Raw genomic sequence first — 13,768 nt, 5'->3', positions numbered from 1 at the left:
TAGTAGCCCCATCTAAATTGTATTTGCCTAGTTTATCGATAAGGATATCATGTGAGACCGTATCAAATGCCTTACTAAAGTCTAGGTATACCACATCCACCGCTTCTCCCTTATCCACAGGGTTCGTTATCCTATCAAAGAAAGCTATCAGATTGGTTTGACACGATTTGTTCTTTACAAATCCATGATGGCTATTCCCTATCACCTTACCACCTTCTAAGTGTTTGCAGATGATTTCTTTAATTACTTGCTCCATTATCTTCCCTGGCACAGAAGTTAAACTAACTGGTCTGTAGTTTCCTGGGTTGTTTTTATTTCCCTTTTTATAGATGGGCACTATATTTGCCCTTTTCCGGTCTTCTGGAATCTGTCCCGTCTCCCATGATTTCCCAAAGATAATAGCTAGAGGCTCAGATACCTCCTCTATTAACTCCTTGAGTATTCTAGGATGCATTTCATCAGGCCCTGGTGACTTGCAGGCATCTAACTTTTCTAAGTGATTTTTAACTTGCTCTTTTATTTTATCTTCTGAACCTACCCCCTTCCCATAAGCATTCACTTTGTTAGACATTCCTTCAGACTTCTCAGCGAAGACCGAAACAAAGAAGTCATTAAGCATCTCTGTCATTTCCAAGTTTCCTGTTACTGTTTCTCCCTCCTCACTGAGCAGTGGGCCTACCCTGTCCTTGGTCTTCCTCTTGCTTCTAATGTATTAATATTCTGTGATTGCAGACCTGCGCGGGTTCCTTCAGTACAGGACCTAAGATGGGCAGGGGGCAGTTGGCAACATTTAGTGGGGGAAAAAAGCAAGGCAGTTATTTCAGTTACAGGGTTGCAAGTTGGCCCCTTGTGCTGGGTCATTGTAAGATGTAGGAAATATGTGAAATATACAAGAAACAGCCCTCGCTGGATTTAAATCTAACATACTTTGTATTGTGCATCCAAGTACCATAGGTGCAGTTACTTCTTGTGAACAGCTTCTCATAGACCACCTAAGACTAAGTGTTGGCATTGAGAGGGCCCTTAGCAGTTGTTCTACAACGTGAGCGTTGATGTAAATACTTCTCGACTCTGATAAATGTGGCCCTCCAGTACTGACGGATGCTGAGACCACAAGGAACAGCTGGGGCAGAATGCTGGGTCCCAGACGCTCCCATGCCAAGCCACCATCTCGACACGGAAGCGCACGCTGTGGGAAATGGAGCTGGGTATTCTAATGTGTTCTAACTGGAGACCAAGTTCTGCCGTTACGCCAGAGTAAATCCAGAGAAACCCCACTGATTTCAGTGAACATGGTCCTGATATGCTGCTGCAGTTGAGCGCAGAAATTGTCCTTTAATCTGTCGACAACATAGGTGCATTCAAGATAATTAATCAGAATACAGCAGTGTGAGTGGAGCTGTGTCTCTGTGATTACCAACCTATTCCAGTCCCACGTCATTAAACCTGCTCTCGCACCCGTCTGCCTCCTAATCATTCTTAGGCCAAAGCCTAGTCAGTGTAATCCTGATTAGCCTTCTCCTTCTCAGTGGGAGGACTCCCCAGGGTAAGGGCAGCGGGATTGGGAATCTTATCTCGTATCTGGAAACCACCTGGCATTTCTTATTGAATCCCAAGAGCTGGGTTAGCTTGGGCATGTGTACATGTTTATGGAAAGGAGACTCAGGATAAGGCCCAGGTCTGGGCCCACCTGTGGGGCTCACAGACTCAGCCACATAGAGCTGGTGTCTCATAGAGCTGGTGCACAAAGGCCAGAATTTCCCAAACCTGTGCCCATGAAATTGGGCAACTCAGAGCCTCCGTGGGATTTCAACAGTGTGTTAATCTTGCTCAATACCGCAATGGACCCTGGGGCCAGTGTTCCCAAGGGCTGCCCTGGGGCACAGTTTGATTGCTCTTGGAGGTCTGGTGATATCACTAGCGAACTCCACACATGCACCAAAGAGCCTCTGAGCCAGGCGTGCTCGCTGCCCGCTCTCCCACGTTCAGACTGGCCATGTGTGGCGTCAACACAGCTCCTGCCCTGGCCCCTCCGCCAAACATCCACAGAGGACAATGGGGCAGGAGGAACAATTACTGATTGAAAAGTGGGGAGGAGAGGGTGAAAATGGGTGATCCCATGGGGTTCCTACCCGCAGCAGTTGTGTCAGGTGGGCGCAGGTGTCCCCCTCCCCAGCAATACACACACACTAATCTAATGTGCCCAGGCCCTGCTGAAGGAGCATCTCCAGGGGGTAGGGGAATGTGGGGGATAGAGGTTGGGGGTGAGGAATGGGGGGAGGGCTGGGCAGGAGGAAGGGTTGGGGCAGGGAATGGGGTGGGAATGGAATGGGGCGGAGGAATGTGGGGGATAGAGGAGGGGTGGGGAATGTGGAGAGGGGGTGGAATGGGGCAGGGGAATGTGGGGGATAGAGGTGGGGAGGGGGCAGAAGGGAGGGAGATCGGAGTGGGGCAGGGGTATGTGGGGAGGGGGCTGGGCAGGGAATGTGGGGGATAGAGGTGGGGAGGGGGCAGGAGGAGGGGAAGGGAGATCGGAGTGGGGCGGGGGCATGTGGGGACGGGGCTGGGCAGGGAATGTGGGGAGGGGATGGAATGGGGCAGGGGAATGTGGGGAATAGAGGTGGGGAGGGGGCAGAAGGGAGGGAGGGAGATCGGAGTGGGGCGGGGGTATGTGGGGAGGGGGCTGGGCAGGGAATGTGGGGTGGGGATGGAATGGGGCGGGGAATGTGGGGGATAGAGGTGGGCTGGGGGCAGAAGGGAGGGAGATCGGAGTGGGGCAGGGGTATGTGGGGAGGGGGCTGGGCAGGGAATGTGGGGTGGGGATGGAATGGGGCGGGGAATGTGGGGGATGGAGGTGGGCTGGGGGCAGGAGGAGGGGAAGGGAGATCGGAGTGGGGCGGGGGTATGTGGGGAGGGGACTGGGCAGGAATGTGGGTGGGGATGGAATGGGACGGGGAATGTGGGGGATAGAGGTGGGGAGGGGGCAGAAGGGAGGGAGGGAGATCAGAGTGGGGCGGGGGTATGTGGGGAGGGGGCTGGGCAGGGAATGTGGGGTGGGGATGGAATGGGGCGGGGAATGTGGGGGATAGAGGTGGGCTGGGGGCAGAAGGGAGGGAGATCGGAGTGGGGCAGGGGTATGTGGGGAGGGGGCTGGGCAGGGAATGTGGGGTGGGGATGGAATGGGGCGGGGAATGTGGGGGATAGAGGTGGGGAGGGGGCAGGAGGAGGGGAAGGGAGATCGGAGTGGGGCGGGGGTATGTGGGGAGGGGGCTGGGCAGAGAATGTGGGTGGGGATGGAATGGGGCAGGGGAATGTGGGGGATACAGGGGGAGGGGTGGGGAATGTGGGGAGGGGATGGAATGGGGCGGGGGCATGTGGGGGAGGGTCCCGGCGGAGGGGGGGGGACACTCGCCGCGCGAGCGGGGCTGCTCCCCCCAGGGCCGCCAGGGGGCGCTGGGAGACCGGGGACCGCCAGCCCCGCTCCCGGCATGCACTGCGCTCGGCCCGGCAGCGGCGCCGGGACTCTGCCCAGCCCGGAGCGGGAGCGGAGCTCGGCCGGGCCGGGCCGGGCCGGGCCCGCTGGAGAAGCCCGGGGGGGCCATGGCCGAGCGGGCCGCTGCCCAGGTAAGGGCCCGGCGGGCTCCGTTTGCCGGGGACGCGCTGCCGGGCCCGGGCCGGTGTTTCCCGTTCGGAACCGAGCGGCCCCGCACGAGCCCAGCCCGGGGATTCGGTGCCGGGTCTCGGCGCCTTTCCCGCGGGGCGGGAGTCCCCCGGCCCGGTCCGCGCGGGTCCCGCCCCCGCCGCCCCGGAGCTGCTCCGCGGGGACCGGGCCTGGGCGGCGGCGCCGCTGTGTGAACGGGGACCCCCTGCGCCAGCGCCAGCGCCAGCCCGGCCTCCCTCAGTGCCCCTCGGTCAGCGACTCTGCCCCGGCCCGGCCCGGCCCGGCCCGGCCGTAGCGGGACCTGCAGCCCCCGCCCACAGGCACTGGGCTCGGGCTGCCGTGGAGTCAGGCGCTCGCTCCTCTCTCACCCTCTGTCTGTCTGGTCTGTTTAGGTCCTGATCCTGGAAGCGCTTCCAGACTTGCATCACCTCTGCCCGGGAAGGAGTCCCCTTGGCTTCAGGGAGACTGCTGACCCGGGGGGGACGGCCGGGGCAGGGGTCTGCTGCCCTGGTTCCTTGCAACGTAAGCGCTTCACGACACAGACCGTCTGCGGTGCGCAGGACAATCCCTTCTCTTCTCCCTCCGCACCTTATCTTTGGGTAATCTCCTCTGCAGACACAAATCCAGCTCCCCTCTCTATGCTGATGGCACGCAGACCTGTCCCTCTGCTTCAGACCTGTCGCCTTCTGGCCAAGCTGGACTCTCAGCCTGTCTCTCTGACATCTTCTTGCGGGTTTCTAGCTGTCAGCTTAAGCTCAGCGTGGCTAAATCAGAGCTCTTAATTTTTCTCCCTTCACCTTACTCTTACCTGCTACCTCTTTCCTTGATCATTGTGGACAGCACCACCATTCTGCCTATCACTCAGGCCTGTAACCTGGGCCTCCTCTTTGACTCAGATCAATTTCTAGGTCCTTTCATTCAGGCTATGTCTAAATCTTCCTGATTCTTTTTGCACAACATCTCTGAGAGAAGGCCTTTCCTGTCCAGCCACACAGCTGAAACACTCACCCCCAGGTTCTCATCTGCTCACCTCTCAGTTAGCCACCTTCTTCCCCCAGCCTTGGCAAATGCAGTCTTGCCCAGCTTGTGTCCATTCATTGTGATGCTGCCAAGGTCACTTTCATAGCTTGTTGCTCTGAACACATCATTCCCTGCTTTGAATCCTTCCACAGGCTCATAAGAACAGCCACATTGGGTCAGGCCAGAGGTCCATCTAGTCTAGTGTCCTGTATTCTGACAGTGGCCAAAATCAAGTGCCCCAGAAGGAATGAACAGAACAGGGAATCCTCACGCTATCCATCCCGTGTCGCCCATTCCCAGCTTCTGGCAAACAGAGGCTAGGGACACCATCCCTGCCCAGCCTGGCTAATAGCCATTGTTGGACCTGTCCTCCATTAACTTGTCTGGTTCCATTTTGGAACCCTGTTATAATCTTGGCCTTCACAACATCCTCTGGCAAGGAGTTCCACAGGCTGGCTGTGCATTGTGTGAAGAAATACTTCCTTTTGTTTGTTTTAAACGTGCTGCCTGTTCATTCCCTCTTCTCCAGTTCAACAAACAAAAGCTACTTATCTTCACTTTCAAGGGTCTTGACAGCCTAGCCCCACCCTCCCCATCCACCTTCAAGGTCAATGCCAGCCACTGGCACCCACTGGTTAGATTTTCAAACATGTCACCTATGTGCTTTCTCCCCTGCTTCCCCTCATGCTTGGGAGAGCCCTCTTCCCCCTGCCCCCCCCCCCAACAGCCACCAAGCTACCAGGCCTACAAAAAACTTCACCACAGTTAGGCGGCTGGCATGCAGAGCCCACTGCCTACCATGCTGACCAGTACTGTCTCATTGTCTCCTTATACTCCCCCGTGTCTCTGTCTGTCTCCATCTGTTGTCTCTTGTCTTACACTTCAGACTGTGAACTCTTTGGGGCATAGCACAATGGGGTCCTGGTCTGTAACTGGGGCTCTTTGACGCTACAGGAATATCACTAACAATGGGGTCTTGACTGTGGTTGAGACCTCTAGGCGTTCTTGGAACATTGATCCTGGCAGTGTGTGGAATATCCTGAGTAAAAAATGTGGGGGGTATGATGCGTTGGGTTGGGCTGGTAGAAAACAAGCACCAAGCTTCTGATGAGCTAAATTCTCCTTCACTGTGTAGGATTTGGGTGTTAAGGACTCGGGTCTGGTCTACACGGGAGAGATTTTGGTTTTGTTTTGGGTTTTTTTGTATAAGCTGAGGTAGGAATTTAAACTAGCCTAGTTATGTTGCTTGGGGAAGGAGTTACTAGCCTCTTGTGGGCTGTGTTACTCGGGGCAAATGTCACATGTTGGGTTCAGAGTGAGGGAGCTGGCTGGGATTGGTGGGCTGTGACAGGCTAAATGGTTTGGTGGGTGGTTCTGGCCTTAAATGCTCTGACTCTAAACTGGGAAAAGGTGCTGTTATACCCAAATGAGTGTGTCCACGTGGAGTGGGGTGTTATACTGGTGTGCCTATACCAGTATAACTGGTCAAACTTTCCCGTGTGGACAAGGACTCGTAACTTTTTTTTGCTGCTTACCTCTGAGCTGTGTGCAAAGATAATCTTTGTCTTGCATTTGAGTGTTGTGCATAAGGGTTATCAGTTTTGAAAAGGCAGCCTAGATTCTGACCGTCACTGTGATTCTTCATTTTAAAATAGATCCTTTCTGCTGTACATTTTTGTATCATTCCTCTAGTGTCTGACACTGTTTTAAAGATGACACCACCTCCGTTGCTTGTACGTTGTTTCGCTGGCGCTCTCATGAGAGGTCATGTCAGTGACAAAACTTTGTCAGGCATCATTGCCATTCAGTTGCTTAGGCTGTGAATGAAATGAACTAGAATTGCATGGCTGACTTGCAGCAAAGGAATGAAAGTGGCACTTATTCATGTGAGTAACTTTACATGTCTGAATAGTTCCTGGGAATTCGAGGGACCCCGCAGTGTGTAAATGTCAGAAGTATGGATAAAGATATTCCGTGAAAAAGGCGGAACTGCTAACTCTGTGGTTGCTAGTACAGCAGTCAGGATCTGCTGGTTGGCAGGAAAGCACTGTAGATTCCTATATAATCAGAATCCACTGGGTTGTGACTCCCAGTAGCAGAGCTACATTACACTAGCTTCTTCCAAATAAACGAACTTGGCATTTTGAATGGAAAATGATCAAGCCACCAGCAGGTAGAGAGTTTGGCCACCTCCAAGACTGCTTTTAAAACCACTTTTTATTTGTACAGTATGTACACACGCTTGTATTTCACTAAAATTGTTTGTAGCATCTCTCATGCAGCAGCTATAGCAACATGAACTTACACAACATGGCGTCAGCAAACTTCAAGGGGACATCAACTTAAAATCATTAATACTATTACAAGTAACAATGAGAGAGACTACATCAGAAGGAAATTAGAGGAAGATTATAGGATCTTTTCTTTATTTATTTACACTGGGCACTTGACGTCCCTTTGTGTAGGCGTTTTCAGTCTGGGTCTTTCACACGGCAACAGGGATGAGAAACATTTAACAGAACTTAGGAGTGTGTGATCATCGAAACTAGCAGGCTGACTAAAGGGCAGCTGTAAGAGCTGATGCTAGTCTTAACTCGCACTTTAGAAACTAACTCAATTGCAAGCTGGAGGCAGCCAGCCCTTAAACCTCCCCTGTGTGGGTATAAAGTTCTGTCTAGGGTGCCTGACTCTCTGCTGACAAACTCCACTTCAGGCCGTCACAGCCCTAATTTAAGAAGAAAATAGCTGGGTACAGGGCCGTCCTTAGGATTTATGGTGCCCTAGGCGGGATTATTAAACGGGTGCCCCTGTGCCTATCTTGCTCTGAGTAACACAAACATAAGCTTACACTACTGCAAAACTTGCCATATGCATGTTATTAAAACCAGTTAAGCCACTGTAATGCTGATGGACTAGCACTAAAGAAGTAGCACTATAGAAAAAATTCTGATTTGACAGAATGATGCAAATAATATAATTTTTTTAATTTGTCAACATTTTATTGGAAATTTCTATGCAGAGGTAATGAAACAAGGATTTGGCTTTAATTAAAAGCAATCTTTCTGGCTTTTTTGGCTGCAAAATCAGTAATAATGTCATTGTATGACAAAGACAAAGTGATGTCTTGTTCGATTGCAAGAATAGCAAGACCAGTCAAGTGTTCCTGTATCCTTGTAGAGCGGAGATAGTTTTTAATGAGCTTTAGTTTTGAGAAGCTCTGTTCTTTTTTGAGTGCTTGCTCATATCCATTCCAATTAGGTGTGCGCGCGCCGCGTGCACGTTCGTCGGAGTCTTTTTACCCTAGCAACACTCGGTGGGCCAGCAGCTCGCCCCCTGGAGTGGCGCCGGTATGGCGCTTGATATATACCCCTGCTGGCCCGCCCGCTCCTCAGTTCCTTCTTACCGCCCATGTCGGTCGTTGGCACTGTGGAGCAGGGCTAGCCGTTCTCCACCTCCCTAGCGTTTCACTCTTCTACAGTATAGTGTGTATAGTTCTGTAATTATAGTAATAGTTGTAGTTATAAAGTTAGTTAAGTGTAGTTGTAAATAGTTATACAGAGGATCGGGGGTTCGCCCCTTTTCCTCCCCGTGGTGCCGGGGCCCATGCCCGGTTCACCCGGCTTTAAGCCTTGTGCGGCCTGTCATCGGCCGATGCCCACAGGAGATCCGCACAACTCCTGCCTGAGGTGCCTAGGCGAGTCCCACCTTGTGGACAAGTGCCGGATCTGCAAGGCGTTCAAGCCCCGAACGAAGAAGGAGTGGGACAGTCGCCTCAAGCAGATCCTCATGGAGGCGGCGCTGACTCCCCCACTGTCGGCGCCGACTCCGGCACCGGGACCAAGTGTCGCCTCCGCCCCGGACCGCCTGGCGCCAGCAAAGGCTTCAACTTCCCCCTCGGCACCGGCCCGGCACCCTAGCCGGCACTGCTCCCTCTCCCTGAGGAGCAAGAAGCACAGGGCTCCAGCGGTGCCTACAACTGCACCGCAGTCTGAGCGTGCCTCCAAACCTGACCGCCCGGCACCGTCATCCGCCGCAGCACCGAGCATCGTCGCACCGTCGACTCCAGCTCCTCAGGGACCGTTGAGTCCGGTGCCTCTCAGCTCCCCAGTGAGAACAGCGGTTGAGCTTGTCGCGCCCTCCACGCCGGAGACCTTCTCCGTTGCACGTGACCTCATCGCCATGACAGAGCCCAAGCTGCCCCAACCCCCGGCACCGCCTGTGCGGGTTCTCCAATCGATGGGCAAGCCCGCCATGGTGCGGCCGCATTCCCTGGGCACTACTGGGCATCAGTCCCATTCCAGATCGAGGGACCACTCTCAGCGTCGCCGCTCGAGATCCAGACGCCACTCGCAGTCCCGGGACCGCTACCTGCGGCACTGGTCATACTCGCGGCACCGTTCAAGATCCCGGTCGCTGTCGTATTACTCTCGGCACCAGTCTAGATCGCGGCACCGACGTTCTTACCGCAGCCGATCCCAGCACGGCAGCGTACAGCACCGGTCGACCTCCCGGCACCGAGCTGGTAGCAGGTCCCGGTCCAGATCGAGGTACCACCATGACTCCCGGTACCGCTCGCCGGCACCGCGCAGCAACGTCGGGGTGCGCAGAGGCCTGCCACAGTCATCGACGGCTCCTCCATGGCCTTCAAGGCACTCGTCCGCTTCTTCCCGGATGGACAGCACCTCTTATGGGGGTTCGGATGTGCAGGCCCACCTGGACCAGGGACCACCCCAATGGTCCTTTTGGACGCCCTGGGCATACCACCAAGCCCAGGGCAAACCTTCGGGCCCAGCTTGCTCCAGTCAATCGGAGCATCGTGCACCAGAGGCCACGGTCAGCCGGCCCCCCCCCTCAGATATGGAGGAAGACCCTGCGGATCCCCTGGCGCAGCAGGATGCCCGGGAAGTGGAGGTCCCTCTGGACGAGGCTTCCGTTCAGGAACCACTCCTCCCTGATGTGTCTTCTTCCTCGTCCCCAGATGAGGCGGTTGCGGGCACATCTTCATCAGGGCCCCTGCTGATTGACCTCCGGGCACACCAGGACCTTCTGAGGCGAGTTGCCCAGAACATAAACCTTCGTGTCAAGGAAGTCCCGGAAGTGGAGGACCCGGTGGTAAGCATCCTCTCTGCGGAGGCACCGACCAGGGAAGCCCTCCCCTTCATCAAGTCGATCCAGGCGAAGGCGGACACCATCTGACAGTCTCCGGCCTCCATTCTACCCACTGCCCGCGGAGTGGAAAGGAAATATATGGTACCATCCAAGGGGTATGAGTACCTCTATGTACACCCTGCTCCTTGGTGGTACAATCAGTCAATGAGCGGGAACGCCACGGCCAACAAGCTCCTGCGCCAAAATCCAGGGAAGCCAGGCGCATGGACTTGCTGGGCCGCAAGTTTTATTCCACGGGAGGCCTTCAGCTCCGTGTGGCGAACCAGCAAGCCCTCCTGAGCCGTTACAGCCACAACACCTGGGAGGCTGTGGGCAAATTTACGGAGCTACTTCCCCAGGACTCACGCCAGGAATTTTCATCTCTCCTGGAAGAGGGCAGGAGGGTCGCCAGGACCTCGCTACAAGCGTCCTTAGATGCAGCGGATTCGGCAGCAAAAACACTGGCATCGGGCGTAGCCATGCACCGTATATCGTGGCTGCAGTCTTCTGGACTACCGCTGGAGCTACAGTACACGATCCAGGACCTGCCATTCGACGGGCAGGGCCTTTTCTCTGAGAAGACGGATCCTAGGCTACAGAGCCTGAAGGATAACCGGGTCATCATGTGCTCTCTGGGAATGCACACGCCCCAGACTCAGAGAAGGCCATTCCGCCCCTACCATCAGCGCACTTACCCCCCACCTCGCCCCAGACAAGATTTCAGCCGGAGGCGAGGCCGGCTGAACCTTAGACGTCAGCCAGGTCCTCAAAGGGGTAACACTTCTGGGTCCAACAAGCCACCGCAGGGACCCAAGGCGAACTTTTGAAGGTGCGCCCAAGAGCGGCTTACCAATCCCTTCCCTGGATCCACTTCATTTCCTCAACCGCCTCCGCCCCTTCCTGCCGTCATGGTCCCAGCTAACTTCGGATCGTTGGGTCCTGCGCACGGTGCAGTTTGGTTACCATCTTCAGTTTATTTCTCCACCCCCCTCCCATCCTCCCTCCTCGTCCCTCTTCAGGGACCCCTCTCACGAGCAACTTATCATCCAGGAGGTTCGCAAGCTCCTGCTCATTGGAGCTATAGAGGAGGTGCCAAGGGAGCTAAGGGGCAAGGGGGTTTATTCCCGGTACTTCTTAATCCCCAAGTCATAAGGGGGCCTTCGACCCATCCTGGACCTGCGAGGCCTGAACAAATTCATCAAAAAGTTCAAGTTCCGCATGGTAACCTTAGGAACCATCATTCCCTCCCTGGATCCCGGAGATTGGTACGCCGCTCTCGACATGAAGGACGCATACTTCCACATTGCGATCTTTCCCCCGCACAGGCGGTATCTTCGCTTTGTGGTAAATCAGGACCACTACCAGTTCACGGTCCTCCCCTTTGGGCTCTCCTCAGCCCCCCGGGTGTTCACCAAGTGTATGGCGGTCGTCACTGCTGCCCTGCGCCGCTATCGTATCCATGTCTTCCCTTACCTCGACAACTGGCTCATTCGAGGCACGTCGGAGGCGCAGGTGACCGGGCACATCACCATCATAACGGGGCTGTTTGCGAGTCTAGGCTTGACCATCAACCCGGACAAGTCCACTCTGGTGCCTATGCAGAGCATAAAGTTCATCGGGGCAGTGCTGGACTCCAACCTCGCGACGGCCAGCCCCCCCCCCCGGCACCGATTCCAAGCCATAGTGTCCATGGTCACAAGCCTACGGGCCTTCCCGACCACGTCTGCTCGAACGTGCCTCGCTCTCCTGGGGCACATGGCCACATGCACCTTCGTCACCAAGCATGCAAGACTCCGCATGCGCCCGCTGCAGACCTGGCTCGCATCGGTCTGTCGACCGGGCAGGGACGCCATAGACACAATCGTAACGATTCCACTGAATGTTCTAGGCTCCCTAGGCTGGTGGACAACGCCCTCCCAAGTGTGTGCGGGCCTACCGTTTCACGCCTCTCAGCCCTCAGTGTCCTTGACGACGGACGCGTCATCGCTGGGCTGGGGTGCGCACCTGGGGACCCTGCGTACACAGGGTCTGTGGTCACAGAGAGAGTTGACTCTTCACATCAATGTGCGGGAGCTGCGGGCAGTTCGCCTAGCATGCCAGACATTCCAACGCCATTTTCACGGCCGTTGTGTCGCGGTATTCACGGACAACACAACGACCATGTATTACATCAACAAGCAGGGCGGGACCCGGTCCTCCTCGCTGTGTCAGGAAGCAATACATCTGTGGGACTTTTGCATAGCCCACTCTATTCATCTAGTGGCCTCCTTTCTCCCAGGAGTGCGGAACACCCTTGCGGATCACCTGAGCAGATACTTTCTGTCCCACGAATGGTCCATCCATCCGGACGTCCTCTATGTCGTTTTCTGGAGGTGGGGGTTTCCCCAGATAGATCTGTTCACCTCTAGATCGAACAGGAAATGCCAGGTGTTCTGCTCTCTACAGGATCGCTCCCCGGGCTCCCTGTCGGACGCGTTCCTCATTCCGTGGACGGGACGTCTTTGCTACGCCTTTCCACCCTTCCCTCTCGTCCACCGAGTCCTGATCAAGGTCCGGAGAGACAAGGCCCGCCTCATCCTGATCGCTCCGGCTTGGCCGCGGCAGCTTTGGTACACCATGCTGCTCGATCTGTCCCTGGCGAATCCAATTGCCCTACCTCTTTGGCCAGATCTGATCACACAGGACTTCGGCAGGATGCGCCATCCAGATCTACAGTCCCTCCATCTGTCTGCATGGCTCCTGGCTGGTTAAGCCAATCTGAGTTGCGCTGTTCTGATGCAGTACAACAAGTATTGTTGGGCAGCAGGAAGCCTTCCACACGTTCAACCTACCTAGCGAAATGGAAACGCTTCTGCTGCTGGTGCAACCAGCACGGCCACGACCCACTCTCCGTGCTAGTCCCCACCATTTTGGACTACGTGTGGTCTCTCAAGCAGCAGGGCTTGGCGATCTCCTCTCTGCGCGTCCATCTCGTGGCTATATCCACCTTCCATCCAGGCGAGGCTGGCAAGTCCGTGTTTTCCCACCCTATGGTGTCAAGATTCATCAAGGGTCTGGAGTGACTATACCCTCAGGTCAAACGGCCTACCCCTACTTGGGACCTGAACCTTGTCTTGACTAGGCTCATGGTGCCCCCCTTCGAACCCTTAGCCACATGCTCGCTGCTGTACCTGTCCTGGAAAGTGGACTTCCTAGTCGCTATCACGTCGGCTCGGCAAGTCTCGGAGCTTCGGGCTCTAACCGTGGACGCTCCGTATACGGTGTTCCATAAGGACAAGGTACAGCTGCGACCGCACCCGGTGTTCCTCCCTAAGGTCGTCTCCGCCTTCCATATTAACCAAGACATCTTCCTGCCAGTCTTTTACCCAAAGCCGCATTCATCCCGAAGAGAGCAACAGCTCCATTCCTTGGATGTCCGAAGGGCTCTCGCGTTCTATATTGAGAGAACTAAACCCTTCCGACGCTCACCACAATTGTTTGTGGCAGTAGCGGAACGCATGAGAGGCATGGCAATCTCCTCCCAGCGTATCGCATCCTTGCTCACGTCCTGCATCAGGACATGTTACGACTTGGCCTGCGTACCAACGGGAGCCCTAACCGCCCATTCTACCAGGGCTCAGGCTTCATCGGCCACGTTTTTGGCTCATGTCCCCATACAGGAAATCTGCCGTGCGGCCACCTGGTCTTCTATGCACACCTTCGCATTACACTATGCACTGGTCCAGCAAGGTAGAGACGATGCCGCTTTCGGCGCAGCGGTTTTACAGTCTGCAACGTCTCTCTCCGACCCCACCGCCTAGGTAAGGCTTGGGAATCACCTAACTGGAATGGATGTGAGCAAGCACTCGAAGAAGAAAAGACGGTTACCTTTGTAACTGTTGTTCTTTGAGACGTGTTGCTCATATCCATTCCACAACCCCCCTCTTTCCCCACTGTCGG

At 55.2% G+C, this 13,768-nt stretch overlaps 1 protein-coding gene across 6 annotated transcripts in view; it reads left to right on the top strand.

The window, feature by feature from the left end:
• LOC115645274 (zinc finger protein 774-like) overlaps positions 1–13,768 on the top strand; it is a 79,937-nt gene that overhangs the window by 53,633 nt on the left and 12,536 nt on the right. For 2 of the 6 annotated variants that reach the window (XM_030549661.1, XM_030549659.1), the window contains exons 1-2: positions 3,541–3,624; positions 4,054–4,260. In XM_030549661.1, the coding sequence (XP_030405521.1) occupies positions 3,601–3,624; positions 4,054–4,260 (231 nt within the window). In that variant the 5' untranslated portion in view covers positions 3,541–3,600. Of the gene's footprint in view, positions 1–3,540; positions 3,625–4,053; positions 4,261–13,768 lie in introns of those variants that run through there. The other 4 variants (XM_030549660.1, XM_030549665.1, XM_030549667.1 and 1 more) reach the window with 4 other exon arrangements.

This window comes from Gopherus evgoodei, chromosome 2 (genome assembly GCF_007399415.2).
Source record: "Gopherus evgoodei ecotype Sinaloan lineage chromosome 2, rGopEvg1_v1.p, whole genome shotgun sequence".
Taxonomy (NCBI): domain Eukaryota; kingdom Metazoa; phylum Chordata; order Testudines; family Testudinidae; genus Gopherus; species Gopherus evgoodei.
Note: the sequence above shows the minus strand (reverse complement) of the source record. Positions and strands in the feature narration are given on the sequence as shown.